The sequence below is a fragment of the Zosterops lateralis genome (assembly GCF_965231275.1).
Source record: "Zosterops lateralis genome assembly, chromosome: 27".
NCBI lineage: Eukaryota > Metazoa > Chordata > Aves > Passeriformes > Zosteropidae > Zosterops > Zosterops lateralis.
Genome location: NC_139787.1, coordinates 6079071 through 6097623, shown reverse-complemented (window position 1 = coordinate 6097623; position 18553 = coordinate 6079071). Strand labels below are relative to the sequence as shown.

The 18553-nt window shown below is 52.0% G+C and overlaps 1 protein-coding gene across 9 annotated transcripts in view; it reads left to right on the top strand.

Annotated features, from left to right (window-relative positions):
* MEF2D (myocyte enhancer factor 2D) overlaps positions 1-18553 on the top strand; it is an 86760-nt gene that overhangs the window by 35247 nt on the left and 32960 nt on the right. For 8 of the 9 annotated variants that reach the window (XM_083878951.1, XM_083878950.1, XM_083878957.1 and 5 more), the window contains 2 exons: positions 10915-11253; positions 17395-17598. In XM_083878951.1, the coding sequence (XP_083735077.1) occupies positions 11200-11253; positions 17395-17598 (258 nt within the window). In that variant the 5' untranslated portion in view covers positions 10915-11199. Of the gene's footprint in view, positions 1-3995; positions 4196-10914; positions 11254-17394; positions 17599-18553 lie in introns of those variants that run through there. The other variant, XM_083878956.1, reaches the window with a different exon arrangement.

Here is an 18553-nt window from a genome sequence, read left to right as displayed (position 1 = left end):
ACATTGCCTGCTTTGGACTTGACGGAAGTGATGGTTGCCTTGGCCATGAATGTAGTCAGCAGTCAGTAGATGCAAATCAGATCAGCAGTCCTGTGACTTTGGGCACCACGGCTGTTACTTGTCAGTACTTGGGGGTGCAAAACCAACAAAGAAATGATTGTGAGAGGCCTGTTTGAAAGATCTTGGTGGCCCTTGGGAAAGGGCTGAGCCTTTGGGAGGGGTGCTGCTGAGGTCGTGCACTGGGAGGGCGGATTGTGCTCCAGGGCTGAATTCTGGGGTGGCACTGGGGACCTCCGGCCTCTCGGCAGCCCTGGCTCCCAGAGTGAGCCTGCACTGGGCTTTGGATGCTGGAGGGTCTGCAAAGCTGGTCTGGGGTATCCCTTCCTGGGTGAGGATGGGGCACAGAATCACTGAACGTATGTCTGGGCTGGGGATGGAAATGAGATGAAGATGGGGCTGAAGAGCTGGGGCTGTTCAGGCTGAAGAGGGAAAGGCTCCAGGGAGACCTTAGAGCCCCTTCCAGTGCCTAAAGGGGCATCAAGAGAGCTTTGGACCTGGATGGCGGGGGACAAGGGCCTGGAATGACAGGACAAGGGGGAATGGCTTCCCATCGCCAGCAGGCATGTTCAGATGGGATATTGAGAGGAAATTCTTCCCTCTGGGGGTGGTGAGGCACTGGCACAAAGTGCCCAGAGAAGCTGTGGCTGCCCCATCCCTGGAAGTATTCAAGACCAGGTTGGATAGGACTTGGAGCAGCCTGGGATAGAGGTTGGAATGAGTTTTAAGTTTCCTTCCAACCCAAACCATTCTAGGATTTCATGAGTTGTGCCACAGTGCCCTTGGGCAACAGGGAGTAGGATATCTTAGGCTGGCTGCAGAGGACATATCCCCAGTCCCTATCCCACTGACACAGGAGGGAAGAGCAGAGTTTCCCCAGGGACAGTTTTTCACTTTCAGCTGTGTCCAGTGGGGCTGCTCTGGATTTCCATTGCTCTCACTTGATGGCCTGGCGCAGCAGTTCGGTCTCATGGAATTTCTCCTGGGTAAAACCCACCAGGAGGAAAGAGTCGTCCTTTCTGCTACTGGAGGAAATCCCGTCCCCTTCATGGAGAGCCCCTAACTTCCAAGCAGGGAGGGCTTTGCCCTGATGCTGCTGAGCTGCCCCTGGGAACCCGATTGGGTCTCGGTGCTGAGATCCTGCCCCCAGTGTTGGAGCTGAAGGCAGTGATTGTCCCCCTTGGGCATGTTGTGTTTTGGGACACGCAAGTCATCAATGTCCTTGGTGACCACAGTGGTGGCAGTGACCCACAGAGAGGGTATTGGCAGTGGGGTCCTGGCCGGGCTGCACTGGGGGATGGGTGCACCCTCAGGATGGGGGTGCCAAGGAGAATGGAGGTAATGTTGGGATGCTACTGTACGGTTCATTGAGAGAGAAAAGCCCTCAAAGTGAAACGTTGCTGCCATTGGGCATTGAGGCTTTTCCTGGGCTCAGATTCCCCCACCCCGGAGCATGAGGTAGCTCCCTGGGAGCAGAACTGGATGGCCCCAAAAACTGTAGTCATGTCCAACCCCTCCATGCTTCTCCTTTCCTCCCCGTGGCTTCACACCAGAGAAAGTCCCTAGTGTGGGGCTGGTTTGGGGTCAAGAACTGCTCCTGCTACCCACCAGTGTGGGGTTGGCTGTGACAGCCTTCTGATTTGCTGAGTGCAGGATCCGACCCTGAATTCAGCTCTCTCTCCTTCTCGCCCTTTTTTTTAATGAGTCAACCTCTCATCTGTCATATTAAACCTCCTCATTACCAGGTATCTAAATTTTGCTCTGACAATAGTGACAGGGGAAGCTGCGATCTCATTGCCACAGTGCGGGGCTCCGGGGAGCTGGCAGGTGGTTATTTCATGCCCTGCAGGGAGCCGTGGGGGTGGGCAATGGAGCCGGATAATGGGATCTTGCTTCCCATCATTTAGAAAACCCTACTTAGTGCAGAGGGAAAAATTACCCCCAGTCTCTGACTCCGGAGCTGGTGACAGATAGAGAACATGGGGGAAGGGGAACAGCTTTGGGGGTCTGGCTGCTCCTCTCTGGGCATGGAGGGTGGATTGTGAGTAGAGTGGTTGGGGATGGAGGGTAAATGGGGATGAAAGGTGGAAGGAGATGAGAGAGTGGCTGGGAGTGAGGATAGATGGGGATGGAGGATGGATGGGGATGGAGATGGTCCAGAGCTGCCCTCTGCAAGCAGTACCAGCAGTACCAGCTGGGGAAGGGGATGCTGTGCGCATACTGGGGAGCCCCTGGGTCAGGCAGGTTTCCCAGCTTGGGTAGGCACATCTGGGGAAGCTGCTGAGCCACCTGGGAGACCATAATCAGGCTCAGGGTGGTGAATGACCTCTGCTGCGAGGATGCTGCCACCAAGGTCACTCCTCAAGGTCAAGAGGCTTTCTTGGCAGCTGCATCAGCCTTTGGTTGCTGTTTTAAGGGTGCTCTGAAGGTCACTTTAGCAGGGGACTGTCCAAGCCCTCCTATTGAACACCAAGCCCTGCAGTGACTTGTCCCTGCCAGTCCCTCCCTGTAGCATCTTACTGTGTCCTTACCTTGGGTGAGGGGTCCCTGGTTGACTTTTGAGCAGCACTAAGCAGGGCCATGGGTTTGCCAGTGGCTGCCTGGAGCTCCTGCCCAGCCTTCTTTCCTCTCCAGCCTCTGCTGTTTTTGGCCATGCTGGCAGTGCAGAGGAGGTCACCAGCTGTACCTGCTGTCACACTGCCTCTGCAGAACATATCCCCAGTATAGGATGTGCATGCTCCTGTGGTGCTGGATGTGATGGCATTCCTGGATATGGTGTGGGATGAAACTGTGATTTGAGGTGTAGGGGACGAGGGTTCCTGGTTTGGGTGCTGCCTCCAGTTCTTGTGCTGGTGTTGGGACTGTCATCGTTTCTTTAGGGTGCTGTCTGACTCCACACTGGCACACAAATTGCAGGGGAAGAGAAGATAAACCCCAGTTTAATAATTTCCCCTAAATCCTTTATTTCACCCACCCTTGCACAGCAAATGCCAGTTCTCCAGCATTGTGTCAGGGCTATGCTTTTCCTCAGCCTCTGCCAGGCTTGGCACGGCACGAGGTTTTGTTACAGCTCAGCAGAGCTGGTTGCACGGTTGGCATCTGCTTTTCTTCAGAGAGTGCCTGAATCTGGGTCAGGAATATATGTGTCTCTTTCAAATTCCTTGGGGGCTTGACTGAATCCAGCCTCGCTCCTGCTCCCCTGAGCTCCCAAGGTTTTCACCTGCAGCTGGCGGGACTGATTCCCTCCTGTAGGCCGGAGGAGCTGAGTGCTGGTTTGGCTGCCCATCCCAGGGAAATCGGGGCCCTGACATGGGTGGCAGGTGTGCAGGAGGGATGGCAGCTCAGTGCTGGGTTGGCACCTGCCTGGCAAGTGGGATTCGGCCCCAGGCAGGGTCAAACAGCTGTGTTTCTGAGCAGGAGGTTTGCTCTGGAGCCATGTTTTGGCCACCTTCCTCTCCCCTCCCCCGCCTGCATCTGGAGATTCGACACAGGAACCCAGATAGCATCATCCTGAAACCAGAATAGAAGCTTTGGAGGAGACTTGAGCATGTTTGTGCGGTTTTTATCTTGGTTTGGAGATAAAGAGGTGCTAAACAACGCTAAGCTGGTGAGTTGGAGTCCCTCATGGTGCATGCAGTGGGGCTGGGGACTCACTGGCACCTGCCCTTGCTGCCTGCTGTCCTGCCAAGGACGTCCTAATGTGTGTGCTGCATCCCTCCTGGGTGCCACATTCCCCTGCCAGCACTGCCCCCTATTCCACAGCAAACCAGGGGTGATGGCCAGCACCATGCCAGTGGCTTTGCCAGAGAGGAAGAGCAACATTAACATGAATACTGGCACTGTGTTTTAGGGGAAGGGGGCTTTGCAAAAGAGAAGGAAGTCAGTCCTGCTGATCCAGAAACCACACAGAAGGAAACTAAAAGTCCTTGGTGTCAGCATGGAGGATATGTTAAAAAAATAACAATTAACTCACAAAAGGCAGCAAGAAAGAAAACAGGAAGGCAAGAACTGCAGTTAAACAGGAGAGTTCAAGAGGTGACTTGAGCTAAATCCATGTCCTTAAGGGATGGGATCCAGCCTTGGTCATGGGCGGGGAAGCGACTTGTTCTTTGTCAGTGCAGGACTTAGTATCCTCAAGGTAAGGCTTCAGAGACCTCAGCTGTAGATGCTCTTTATTTGCAATTGCTTTTATAGCTCTTTGCAGCAGGCAGAAGGGTCACAGCTGTGCTGGGGGCTGCTGAGGCAGTACGGCCACGCCGCCTCTCAACGCAGCTGCTTCTCGTGGTAAAAGCTGCAGGTTTGTGGCAGGAGCAATGCAGCAGAGCAAGGGGCTGCTCTTGCTACCTCCAAAGTGTCATTGCCACCTCAAGAGCATCATTGCTCCCTCCCTCCCTTGGCCCGTTCCCCCCACCCAGCATGGGTAGTGAAGGGCTCATCAGAGGCTGAGCGTGGTGGGTGTAATCCACTTTCCATTGCAGTCTGAGCTCAGGAGCTGGTTTGCAGCACAGCAGCATTTCCTCACCTGGGGGTCTCCTGTTGTGAGTGGACAGACAGGATGAGTTGTGGGTGGACAAGAAGATGGACATGACCAAGCTATCAGTGCTGGTAGCCCAGAATGCCAGTGCTGTGCCCAGCTGATCCCACGGCATGGGCAGCATGTGAGGGATCAGGATTGTACCCCTCTGCCCCACTCTGGTGAGACACCCTTCAGTGCTGCCTCCAGCTCTGGGGTTGCCAGAGCAGGAAGAATACAAATCCGGAGTGAGTGCAGAGGAGACTATGCAGATGCTTGGTGGGCTGGATCCCCTCTGCTCTGGAGACAGGCTGGGAGAGCTAGGGCTCCTCCTGTAGAGGAGTCCGGGGAGACCTTAGGGCTCCTTCAGCATGTAAAGGGGCTCCAAGAGAGCCTGGAGAGGGACTTTGGACAAGGACCTGGAGTGACAGAACAAGGCTACCCACTACCAGAGGGCAGGGTTAGATGGGATACTGGCAAGAAATTTTGAGAGGGTGACAGAGAGGTGGGATGAGATGAACTTGAAGAATCTTTCCAATCCAGACCATTCTACAGTTCTGTAGCACCCTGCACCTTGTGCCCCACATGCCTTCTGGTTGTGTGCTGAAGCTCCCTTGCAGTGAACTTTTTCCCACAGAGGAGCTGCAAGACTGGGACATGTTATTGCTGTCATTTCTGTATGTGGATAAATCTGACACCCCCCCAAAATGCGTTGGGGCTTGGGTCAGTGAATTCAGTCATGTCAGGTGTCCTGTTCCTTGGGGGTGGATAGTGACAGGGAGGACCCTCCTTTTACTCTCAGCCCCTCGACTTGATGGAGCCTGTTAAGAAAAAACACATCTTGGGGAGCATTCTGCAAATCTTGGGTAAAAGATGGGTTGGTGCCACAGCAAGAGCATTGGGTGCCTGCGGGGAGCAGTTGCTGGGATGGGCTGTGATCTGCCATACCTGTCACCTGCATTTCTCCCTTCAAACTGGGACTTTCTATGCCTCCATAAGATGACTGCATCTTCACAGGGCAGCATTTGTCCTTTGAAGCTCCTTTTGCAGGTTTCCTTGCAGCCAAGGATGTCCCCATTGCACTGGACCTGTTTTGGGGATGGAGATCAGGAAAACATCCCTTGAACTGGTGCCATGTTGAACCCATCCCAATTTTGCCATCGCTGGTGTCTCTGGCTCTGCTGTGTGTTCCTGCACAGGCACAAGTGGACTGGGGAGCATGGTGCCGCATGCTGGGAAAAGCAAAGAGCTCCAAAGGAAAATATGTTTTTGGAAAGGATGCATTTATTTGCCTTTATTTATCTTCCTAAAGCTTTCAGATTAATCTTTTTGATCTTCCTTCTGCAGCTGCATGGCCAAGGTTTGGCTTCTTTCAGCTGACATTGTGCTGAGAGCACACGGCATTGCAAGGCGGGTGTTAAGGAAGGGCAGCTGAATTCCTTCGCCCTGGAGAGGGGCGGTGTTTCAAGCTAACTTTAGTAAGGAGCGACTAAAAAGGGATGCAATAAAAGTATATTAAAAATAGCAAATGGCTGTAGAAAGTGAATGTGAGACTCTCAGTATCCCTGCTCGTGCTGAGAGAAAGGTGGGGCTGTTCAGTAGGAATGGAAAAGTGACAAGTTATGGAGCAGTGCAGAGCACCCCGCTGCTTGTGAAAGGCAAAGGTGAAACCACTTAGAAGTAAGTGAAATAGATCAGAAATTTGTACAGTAGATTAAAAAATACAGAAATAAATATGTGAAAGAGAGATCAGCTCTTCTGTGTCCCCAGCTCTTGAGGCTGGGGATTCAGCCCCCCAAATTCTTTGTTTTGTAAAAACATCTCCCAGCTGAGATTCCTCTGCGCTTTTTCTTTCTTCCCCCATTTGCAAAATGCTAACTCTGCTCTCTCGCCTGTCTCTCCAATTTGGAGCAATTTACTGGGAGCCGGGGATGAATTACTCAGCACAGAGTTAACCAGCACCTGCTCGGAGTTAATTGGCATGTGTGCTAATTGCCGTGATAGTCACACTTGTGCGAGCGGAGTGTAGGGAGGGGGAAGCGAGTGCTGGCGGTTGCCTCCATCCCTGATCTTCTCACTGCCTCCCCAGGCAATGCCAAATTTCCCTGATCCTTGCTGAGATTCCTGGGAGTGGAAGAGGGTCAGGGTGGCTTCTTTTCAGTGCATCACCCGTCATTTGCTTTCCAATGGATTTGTAGGTCCCTTTCCATGCCCTTGGACTGTCCTTGTCGGAGTGTAGTAGCTGTGATGCTTGGCAGTTTCCTCAGAAAACGAGGCTGAGGAGAAAGAAAGAAGCTGCTGTCTGAGGAGGAGGTGATGATTTAGTGAGTGGGGTTATTGTATATAAAATTATTTGAGACCTCAAAAGTTAGAAGTTATTTAGGAGCTCAGCTTCTTGTAGCAGTCCTGTGCTCTGGGTGCTTGGCTATGTATGCATTCAAGTGCTTAAGTTCCACTTGATCATGGAGGAGGGTCATGGGTGATCTTGGTGCCTCAGGGTGGGCAATCAGGGAGCCAAAGCAAATTGGTGGTGAAAGAGAGGTGTAGGAATTTTTTCTGTGGATGGCAGGGGCAAGGAACTCTGCACACCTGAGATGTTCTAGAAACACGTGGCTTTATTATTACAGGGGTCGTGGGTAAAGCAGGCCTGCTTCCAGCCACCAGCCTCGGCTGGAGCAAAGCCCTAATGAGAGAATGGGGAGAGAGAGAGATAGAAGAGAGCTAAGGGGTAAAAATGGGGCAGGAACAGCGGAAAAACGTGGGGAGAAAGCAGGAGCAAGGGAGGTGAGAGAGAGGAGAGGAGATGGGCCAAGAGAGATAAGGGAAGAAGGGTGAGAGGGCCAGAGGAGAGAGGTAAGGGCAAAAGGTAGGAGAGCCAGGACAAGACAAGAGAGGGGAGAAAAGGGGAGAAGAGAGGAGAAGAGCGGAGAAGAGCGGAGGAGAGAGGAGAAGAGGGCGATCCTCTTGTTACAATACAATATATCCTTTTTTCTGTTGAATATTCTAATTCACATTGACCAACCGGCGTGAGATACAAAACCTACAAACTTTGCATGCAGCCTATAAGAACGACTGCATTACCATGTCATTTTACTCTCTATAGACTTCTTTCTTATGCATTTGTTCCCGGATGTCTTTGCCAAGGTGGAAAGGCAACATTCTTGTCTTTTTGTTAGCTAATCACCGTCTTCCTGCCTGCCATGCACACATCTCGAAACTAGCTTTCATTCCTATTTCACTCAAGTTTTACATCTACAGTGTTTCTTGCCATGCAGTCATATTCATAAGTCCTTCCTGTCCCATCTTTCTTAACAGAGAGGAAGCTCCAGGGACACAGAGGATCCTCCTGGGTTGGGGCAGAGCTGCAGCAGCAGTGCCAGCAAGAGAGACAGGAGAGATGAGGGTGGTTCTCCAGGTTTCTTGCTCTTCCAGATCCTGTTTAGAAACTTGAGCCAGTGGTCGGAGTTTCTGAAACAGCTACCTGGGCAGGAAATGTGAAAATACCTGGGTTTAAAAATATGGTGGGGAAAAAACCCAACCTAAAACCAAATAAACTCACCCCAAAACCCCAATTCCATGAAGAGAAAAGGGAGGAGTTTGAAATCCCCTCTGTCAGGTGCATTCGCAGGGCAGCAAACATGCTGTGCTCTCCTCTGTTGCTCCTCTTCACCCAGTCCAAGGGCTGCCCTCCCCGTGAGGTGTTTCCATTCCCATGCAGGGTAAAGGGGTCACGAGCATCACATGGCAGCTCCTTTTCTCCCCACGATGATGAGCAAAACCTGTTAAGTCACCTTTTTCCTGTGAAAAACTTTTCCCAGTGGCGTGAGCAAACCCTGAGGCTGCAACAATGGTCCCCATCCTGCCAAAGTGCTGAGGATGCAGAATTGGGGTTCAGAGCAGTGGGAGGAACCTGGTTTGGTGGTTGAAAAAGGGGATTTGGTTTGAAACACTTGGAGTGTGTTTGTGGCCTGGGGAGAGGAATGTGGTTTGAATCCCACAACTCCCATGCAAGAAGCGCCAGCTCGTGTGGAGCTGAGGGAGGGATGAGCAGCACTGGGGTTTTTTCCTCATCCCTACAAACATCCCATGTCTTCAAGCACTGTGGAGCTTTTGGCTGCCATAGCATCCTGTGAACAAGTCTCGCAATGAAATCGTGTTAAAATATGTTTCCTTTCACTCAGTTTAAATTTACTGCCCGTTGTTCTCCAGTGTTTATTGTTGCTTCTGGAGAGTTCCTCTCTGGTTTGGACAGTAAATCCGCTGTCTTTCAGAGGGTTTCTCTGTCCAAGAGCTGCAGCACATGGAAAGAATTAGCATCTTGCCCTGGGTCTGGTTGTGGAGCTGTTGCCACTTTCTGCTGCCGCTGGTGGTTTTGAAGATGCTGAAGGTGAATATTTTTCAGCCATTTTGGAGAAATGGCAACTCCAAAGGGAAAAGCAGCAGAGCAAACCCGACAAAAAGTTCCTCCTCTTCCAAAGTTTCTTCGTGTGTGCGAAATCCTCGCCTTGGTTCCAAGCGTTTGGGCTGTGGGTTCTCCCCTGTCTGTGCTCACAGTGAGGGAAATACAGAGCGGACACTCTAGGTGGATAAAATAAAACCCCTCATTTTCCTTTTGGCTCTTCTGTATCACCAACCTTCGAAGGATACTTCACATGGTGCAAGCCAGAGCAGTGATGCTCTAGAACTGGTGATGCTATGGAGCTGCTGATGCCCCAGAACTGGCTGTGCTCTGGAACTGGCGATGCTCTGGGATCTATCTTTTTGGGGCTACCCATGGTGGGATGGGGAGCAAAAGTCAAAGGAAATGCCTCTGGCACTGGCTCAGTGTTCTCCATGGTGACAGTGCTCCTTTATGCTCCTCAGAGCTGGATGGTTGCTCCTATTTGCTGCTGGGAGGGAAACATGCACCTATTTTGGTAACTAAGGAATCAAGAATTAAATGCCATCCCTCTATGGTCTGTTCTTGCAAAGAGTCTTACTGGTGGGATTTATGTGTGAAAAAGCCAGGTTTTGCTGCCCTTTGTCTCTCTGGTCTTCCTGGCTTCCTCACACCTCATCCTCCCTGGAGGGCAAATTGTGGATGTCAGGATGGGGAAAAGACTCCCCATTCTCCTTGGGGCTCCTTGAACTTGCACTGAAACCACATAACATGATGCACGATGAAAAACTTTACCCAAACTCACATGACTCAGTGAACCCCCAAAACAAGTGTGGGAGTGAGACCATTAGGGCTTGTTTGTTGTTGGAGCATGGTCTGATGAGGAGGCAAAGTGTGGGGCCGAGGTATTCAGCAGGGTCTGGGGGTGCTTTGGGGTGGGAGAGGAGCAGGAGGAGCTTGGTCAGGTTGGCTGCGGCTACTGCTTTGAATTTGGGATGCTGGTTTGGGAGAAAAAGCTTTTGGGTTTTTTTATGCTTTTTGTAACAAGACTGAGGGCTAGAGACTGCCAAGTTGAGGCAGATAGGAAGCTATTTTGGGACTGATTTTTCCCTCTGCCTGGGTCTTGGCACAGGGCACCTTGCCTTAAATGTAATGTTATCACTGCTGTTATCCAGCTGCTCAGAGAGAGAGCAGGGAGAAAGACATACCTGAAGTATGTCATGGCTGAAGTTCCCTCTTCGTCCCCTCACTGCAGTGCAGGACATGCTGGGAAACGGGGTGAGATGGGCTGGGGGGCTGTGCCAGGAGGTGCCCTCGTGCATCTGGATACAGCCTTTGGTGCTGGGAGATGCTTTGGGTTCCAGATACCCCTGAGTCAATCGCATGCCCAAGATTCATGGAAATGTCCAGCGTCTGGTTGTGGCTGAGCCCAGTGGAAGGCCAGGCTCTCTCAGCTGCCTTCGGGGTCCTCCTTACCCATAAGAATTAGGTTTCTGTGCCTGGTTACAAGGTTTCTTTCAAGTAATCAAATAACGACATTTTAAAATTCCAAATTGAAGATTAGTGCAGAAACTGGAGACGGATTTAAATTGCCCAAGCTAATCACCAGCCATTTGACTGCTTATGACTTTATTAAGAGAATAAAAAAGTCTGGAGTGTCATGGAGGAATAGTGATTCACGGGCACATTGCTGCCGTCTCCTCCTCCTCATCCAGTGTCGCAGTGCCCGGCCTACATGTGTCCTGTGGCACGGGTGTTCCTGGCCTCCATCCTTGGCCTTCTTTGAGACCAGTTTGGATGAATTCCTCTGCAACTCTCCTGGCCCCAGAGCTGGGTGGGAGACCAGAGAGCACCCTGGCCGCGGGGGTGGGATCTGCACTGGGTGTAGGAGGATGCCAGTGGGGTGCTGGGTCCTGGATGGGGTTTGGGAACAGAGCATCTCACTCTTGTCTCTCTTACTGTGCAGGTTTCTGAGCAGCTGCTGACATCTCAGCCCCACTGGATCTGGTTGCGCATGACAGTACCATGAACTGAGCACAGAGCCACACAAAACTCCTTTTTTTTTTTTTTTTTTTTTTTTTTTTTTTTTTTTTTTTTTTTTGTTTTGTTTTGTTTTGTTTTGGCTTTTTTGGGTTTGTTTTCCATCCGAGATAAAAAGCCCCCCACGCTCTTTAATGAAAGTGTTTTAAAGTGGGGTTACTTCTCCCCTGAGCTGAAGTCGTCCCGGGTGCGGTGAGGATTTCCGGAGAAGATGGGGAGAAAAAAGATCCAGATCCAGCGGATCACGGACGAGCGCAATCGGCAGGTCAGTGCTGGTCTCTTCCCGTTCTCTCACCTCGTCCTTCTCCTCCCAGTGGGAATTTTAAGTGTCTTGTTTCAAAATGACCCATTTCCATCCCATTTTGGGCCACCAGTGGTATGTTTTGCCCAATCCATAAAATAAGCAGATGAGCGAGACTTGGTGCTGAGGCCAGATCCAGGTGGATCCAGGACCAGGCAGACGGCCCCATTGCACTGTCCCCATCCAGACATTGCTCCTCGCCTTTGAGTTCCTTGAGCTGTTTCCATCTAAGTGCTTTCCAGAAGAAAGTATCTTCTCCACTTAGTTAGTTCCCCTCCTTTTTTTTTTTTGTCCTGCAGAAAATGTCCTTTCAGTTGACATTTTCCATGTGGTTTTTCCAATAAAAAACAGCCACAACAAGTATCCATTTTACTGAACACAAACAACTCAAATTATTCCTTTTTTTTCCTCAACTGTAAACCTAAATGACTCCAGGGCTTTTTTCCTTGGGCTGTCTTGAAGCCAAGCCCAAGACACACATGCGTGTGTGTGTGTGTAGGAATGCATTCATGTATCTCAGAGTAAAAATGCAAGTGAACGATTTTTTCCCAAATTTCCATGTTCCTTAAACTGGAATGCTGGAGCAGCAGCACTTTGCCAGTCCAGGTTTGCTCTGGGATGACTATGTCGATGTATTTCCCATAACCACAAAACTTACAGGCAGGTCCCTTTGCTTTCTGTGCTCCTGGAGTTTGCCTCAGCAGATCCAAGCCTCTGCCTTTAGTCCAGTCACTACTGCATCCCAGCATGACCGACCATACCTTTTTCCTGCAACTTTCATTCCAGAAAAAAAACCAAAACAGTAAACAATCGTGTGAATATATTCCTAATCCTTAAAGAGTACAGAACTGGATGAACCACTTTATTGCTCTGGAGCAAAACAATAGGAAACGGCAGTTTTTCCTCATTATACCTTCACTTGGTGGTGGGGGCCCGGATGGGCATCATATAGGTTTTGCTGATGTTCCAGTTGCTCCTGGGACTGTTTATATCCATCATGAGGAGGAAACAGGGCCTTAGATGTCATTGAAGGATCCAGAGTGTATTTTATGGGGCAGTGCTGCAAAGGGGAGCGAGGGATTTGTGGTGACTGGAGCTCTGCTGGAAGTTCAAACAAATGGAAAATAATTGGTAGTGCTGGAGAGGGGTGGCACAGCCTGGCCCTGCTGGATAGACCTTCAGGAAAGGAAAGAGGCATTTCTCTGCAGAGGCAGCAGCCAAGTGATGGGACTGTTTGTGAGGAATGAGCTGCTCTTTGGCACTGGCTGGAGATAAAGACCCTTGCTGAGGTCTCACTGCATTGTGTGGGATCTGGCAGCAGGAGTTGTTTTGCATGGCCAGGTGTCATGGCTTTAGCACATCTCTGTTGTCAGGTGTCTCCAAAGCCCGGTTCCCTGGGCTGGGGGACACTGGCTTTCCTCTGGCAGTAGCTGCATCCTTGGCTGGGCTGGTTCTTCCAGAAACCATCATGGGAGCATTGCTCCCCACCCCAGTGCAGCACATCTTGCTTTGCTTCCCAGAAACCAGCCTGATCAAATTGGGTGTCAGCAAAGCAGCAGCTGTTTAGTTGGTCACCAGCACAGCTTTGCAATCAATTTTCACTGCTCACTTTCTTTGGGAGAAAAGGACATACCAGGAAGATGGGGCGTTTCATGAAAAAGAACTGCTCCAGGCAGTGGGATCTGCTCTATCCACTGTGGTAGGAGCTGTAAAGAGGGTGAGAACCCTCTTGCTCCACTCTCCTGGTCCATGCTGTACATGGGCAATGCCAGGATCCCCTCCCCAGGATCAGAAGTGTCCCATATTGCTTTATCTCATAGAATCATGGGATGATTTGGGTTGGGAGGGATCTTAAAAGTCCATCTTGTCCCACCCCCCTGCCATGGGCAGGGACACCTTCCACTAGACCAGGTTGCTCGAAGACCCATCCAACCTGGCCTTGAACACTTCCAGGAATTGGGCAGCCGCAGCTTCTCTTCGGCAACCTGTGCCAGGGCCTCACCACCCTCACAGGAAAAATTTCCTTCTAATGTCCCATCTAAATCTCCCCTTTTTCAGTTTAAAACCATGCCTGTTGTCCCATTACTATCTGCCCACGTAAAAAGTCCCTCTCTATCTGTTTGATAAGTCCCTTTGAGTGCTGGAAGGCTGCAGTGAGGTCTCCCCAGAGCCACCTCTGGCTTCTCACTCTCCTTTCCCTCCCTCTCCTGCTGTTGCTGTGGATCAGCGATGAGGAGTGTCCATGCGTGTATGCCTGCCGTGGCTGCAGGCTGTCGGCTAAGCTGGCTTAAACCCAGTGTCTGGAGCATCCTCAGCCCACCCCTTCCCCCGTGGCAGCCCTCCCATGCTGGCTGGGGGCAGAGGGCATGGTCAGCTCTCCCATGCCGCACTCCAGAGCGGAGCAGCCCGACGCTGATGAATTATGGATGGGGCTCATTCCAGTAGCACTGCTGCTGGAATGCAGTGCTGGCAGCCCTGGGCGAGCACACATTGTTCTTGGCATGCCCAGGTGGCTCCAATGGCACCTGCGCCTGCTGGGAAAGGAATGGGAATAGTGCAGGGATGCCCTGAGAATGAGGGATTCACCAGTGGTGATGCGAGGAGGTAGAGGCAGAGCTGCTTTCGACACCTACATTTCCACTCGTGCTGCCAGGTTCATCCTGAGCGGTGGCTTGGGGCTGCTGAGGCATCGCAACCCTCAGGGAAAGCCGAGGCTGAGCAGGGGCTCTCCAGAGCCTTTGCTGTGAGGTGGAGCTCTTTCCCTGCATCTCACACTGAGCTTTTGGCATCAGCTGACCCTGCTCATGTTCCAGGTTTTGCTTTCCATGGGAGCACAAACCATGAGCCCACATGGAGGCTCTAGCAGGATATGGAGCTGCTGGAGTGGGTCCAGAGGAGGCCACGGATATACTCTGAAGGCTGGAGCACCTCTAAATCTGGAGCCAGGCTGGGAGAGCTGGGGGTGTTCAACCTGGAGAAGAGAAGGCTCCATGGAGATCTAGAGAGGCTCCAGAAAAGCTGGAGAGGGACTTTGGACAAGGACCTGGAAAGACAGGACAAGGGGGGAGTGGTTTTAAACTGAAAAGAGGGGGATATTAGAAGCAAATTCTTCCCTGTGAGGGCGGAGAGGCTCTGGCACAGGTTGCCGAGAGAAGTTGTGGCTGCTGCATTCCTGGAAGTTTCCAAGGTCAAGTTGCATGGGGCTTGGAGTAACCTGGTCTAGTGGAAGCTGCCCCTGTCCATGGCAGGGGCTGGGACTGGATGAGCTTTTCTATCCCTTCCGACCCAAACCAGTGTGTGATTCTGTGAATTACATTAGCAGCCAAAACCAAGGGAGGAGAGCAAGTAAGAGTCACTAATGTCATTAGAGGAATTACTGGAGAAGATTTGCCACAACAGATCAGGCCATCAGTTCTTCAGGGCCAGGCTGCTGACTCTGGCAAATGCCAATACGGTTTGCATCAGGGGAAAGGCAAAAAATCCCCTGCTAGTGTGGGGCAGTAATTCCTTCTGACTCCTTTGGTGATCGGCTTATGCCCTGAAGCATGAGATTTGATTACCCTCTTAGACTTACAAGGTTAATTCTTCTAGATGAGGCTCATGCATGGCGTGAGGGAAAGGTTTGAGGTTTCTGTCCCATGTCATGCATGGATGCACAAGGCAGTGTTAGGTGATGCTTTTGTGTGATGTGGTGGCTAAATGGCAAATCTCTGCTTTTCTCTGGAAGATGCAGGGGTGCCAATAGAGAGGATGCTTTTGTGCCCTGTTCGCAGAGGGAGTATCCTCTCATCTCTAGATAGATAATTTGGTGTTCTGTGTTATGCTCAGCTCTGCCCAGGTTACTGGTTGATTTGGGGAAGATGACTCCATACCCTTCACTACAAAAGGGCAAAACCCAAACCATGCTTGTCACTGGTCTTCAAGGCCATGAGCTGCCTCACTGTTCAGCCCCCATGTCTCAGCCTCGCACTATTGCCTCTGATCTTGGTGGCTGAGCCTATCATGGTGCCTGGCAAGGTGTGTTTTGGCAAAGTGCCCCCAACACCAGTGGCTGCAGAAACAACCACCCTTGGCTTGTCAGTCTGTTCTGGTGGAGACCGTGTGTTTTCCTCCTGGGGACGCCTCAAGCTGCTTGGAGGGTGAGTCAGAGCCTGGAGGCTGCCCCAGCAGGGACAGCTAGGCAGGTCGTGCTGGGGAAGGGGACACAGAGACGGGTCGTGGTTTTAGAGCCTGTCCTTCCACAGCTACAGGAGCAGAACCGCAGCTGGGTCCCACCTGAAGTCACAGTGTGGCCACAGCTGTGCTGTGGCACTGTTGGCTCCTGGTCTTGGGAGCAGCCCTGCACAGCACCCAGCAGCAGAGGTTTTGGGTGGCTGAGAAGTCTGTAATGCTGCTGGGGAGAGGGAGTTATTGGTGACACAGGAGCTGGCCCTCAAGTAATTTAATTTTCACCCAAGTGTGCCAGAGCTGGGACGGCACTGGCAACGTGAGCAGCCCAGCCACAGCCCAGTTATGGCCAAAGCAGATACACGTGGTGGTCACAGCAGCACAGGGTACCAGCCCTACACTTTCCAAGGGATGAGGAGATTAGAGCTGAATCTTGTTACTGCTTAATCATCTCTGGGAGATGGTGGGGAGGGGTAGCAGCTCCCCTTGCCAAGTGTGCCCAGAGCTTCCCCTGCTCTGCCCTCCCACCACAAGCAGGGATGTGGTTCTGTCTCGAGAGGTGCAGGACCCTGGGGGTGCATACTGGGTGCTGCTGGTGGCATCATGGTGGCACTGCTTCTCCCCATCTCTGTGAACTGGGAAGCTCCATGTTGAGCTCTTTAGGCTGTGGCTGTGATTCCACTGACAGGCTGAGCAAAGGCAGCAGCCTCATTCACTCTCCTCCCTCAGCTCTGCAAATTAAAGCTGTTCATTTGCAAAATTGATGCTGTGGTGGAGGCTTAGAGTGGCATCAGGCCCTCCCATGTGGAGAGGGAGTACCCAAGGTTTTGGCACCCAAGGGTATCTCAGCTCATCTCAAGCCCTTCCCCTGGAGGCTGCTTCACCCCCAGAGCAATGCTTAGCAAAAAGCAGTGACCTCCTGCTTCTTATTTTCTTTTTCTGCTTTTTATTTGGTGAGAGGGCACTGGCCAAGCATCACGTCTTCCCCGTCAGTGTGCAGTATATTCTGGGGGGTGGAGGACCCTCAGCAGCTGTCTGCGCTGCAGCCGGGACAGGGAGCCCCAATCCGGCTCCCTCTCCGCCAGCTGGGTCCTGTTAGGAGTGTGGTGGTGAGAGCTGAGTGTGGGCTGGGAATTGCAGCCCAGCGTCTGGCCGGCAGCTGGTGTTGGAGCCAGCACCCAGCCCCAGTCCTGGCCCCAGCCCCCAGCCAGGTCTCCAGGATTAGTCCTGCAGGAGCTGCCTCGTCAGCCAACAGCTCTGGTTACAGCTCAGGGCAGGATGGGCTGGGGAGACAGGGACCCCAGTTGGGCAGGCAGTGAGGAAAAACACCTCAGCGAGGTTACACAAAGGGACAGCAATATGAAAGTGGCAGCTGGGCAGGCCCCTGGCACAGAGGGGCTCATGGTGCCCTTGGGGAAGCATAGCCTACCGAGGTAAGTGAGGGCTGGTGAGCAGGAGAGTGGGTCATGGGTGAGGTGGGCACCCCTGGGCAGTTTTGGGGTGCTGAGCCCCAGCTCTGTGGCTCCCAGGGTTGAGCACTCGCAGCACAGCTGCAGCAAGCAAGGACAAGATCTCCATCACTTGAATATTCCACTTAAAAATCCGCAGCCCCCGGACAGATGGCAGCTCTGCTGGGGATTTTGCTGAAATTTATTTTCTCTTGATTTGGCAATATGTGATTTCCAACACTGATAATCATCTTTGTGTTTGTGAAGTGTCTGCCTTTGGAGGATCCCAAAATAGGCAGCAATATGAACTGTTTGGAAGAGAGAGGCGAGCTTGGGGTTGGGTCCAATTGGGGAAACTGAGACAGAATATTCCCTGTGCATTCCTCTTCTTTTTGCTGTTTCTCCAGTGGTCATTCCAGTTTTCTCTGGGAGGTGTTGGGTCTGTGGCAGCATGGACACAGCTTCTCACCATGGCTGTCCCTGCTTTCAGGTGACCTTCACCAAGCGCAAGTTCGGCTTGATGAAGAAAGCCTACGAGCTGAGTGTCCTGTGCGACTGCGAGATTGCCCTCATCATCTTCAACCACTCCAACAAGCTTTTCCAGTATGCCAGCACCGACATGGACAAGGTGCTGCTCAAGTACACAGAGTACAACGAGCCTCACGAGAGCCGGACCAATGCAGACATCATCGAGGTGAGGCTGCCCATTCTGCTCCCCAGCTTTGCCATTGTGGTAGAGCCCGGGCTGAGTCCGGTACCACACTGGATGCAGGAGGTTGGTGCGGGGTGAGGATGGAGCAAGCAGATCTCCCACACTCAGTACCAGATGGATTTTGTGTGGTTTTGGTTCAGGCTACAAAAATACTCCATTCTGGTACTAGAGCTGAAGCTGTCTCTAGTTGTGTGTTGACCCACCGCCTTGAAACTTGAGGTGCAGATTTGCTTTGTGGGACTCTACTGTGGAATCCAGGCAAACCACGACAAGATGGATTTGGAGGCAGCTCCTGGGACTGCTGCACTGGAGTGCCTGGTGCGACTGGTGACATTGTTCTGAAGTCCCTTGTACAGCTGGTGACATTGCCCCAGCCTAGATATTTGGACAGGCACATTGGGTTTATGGGAGGGCACCAGTGCCTGAATCGCAGAGGAATTCAGGTGGGATAGACCTTGTGCCTCTGGGTCCAGTGCCTGCTCAAAGCACAGCCAAGCTGGTGGGTTGGTGGGCTTGCTCAAGGCTTGTCTGGCTGCATTTTATGGGTCTCCAGGGATGGCCCAACCATGTCCAGTGTTGCCCATCCCTGCAACTGGCACCATGCCCAAACTGTGCTCACTTCAAGGCTGCTGTCCTTCAGCCTGCTGGCATCACAGAAGATGCTCAGATGCCATGTGCTGGTGGTGCCCCCACGCTGGCCCTCTCCACAGCTTTGTCCTTGTCCCTGGTGCTGGGCATCACTGGGCCAGAGCACAGGGCACATTTGGCTTGCATGAGAGTGGCAGTGGTGCCTTGGTCATCAGTCACATCCTCTCCCTCAGCAGTAGCTGTGCAGATGGAGCTGTGGGGTCCTCAGCATGGGGGCAGCTGCCATTAAACCTGGACAGATAGGCAAATGAAGGGCTTGGTTTTGTAATTTAGTGGCATTATGGGCATC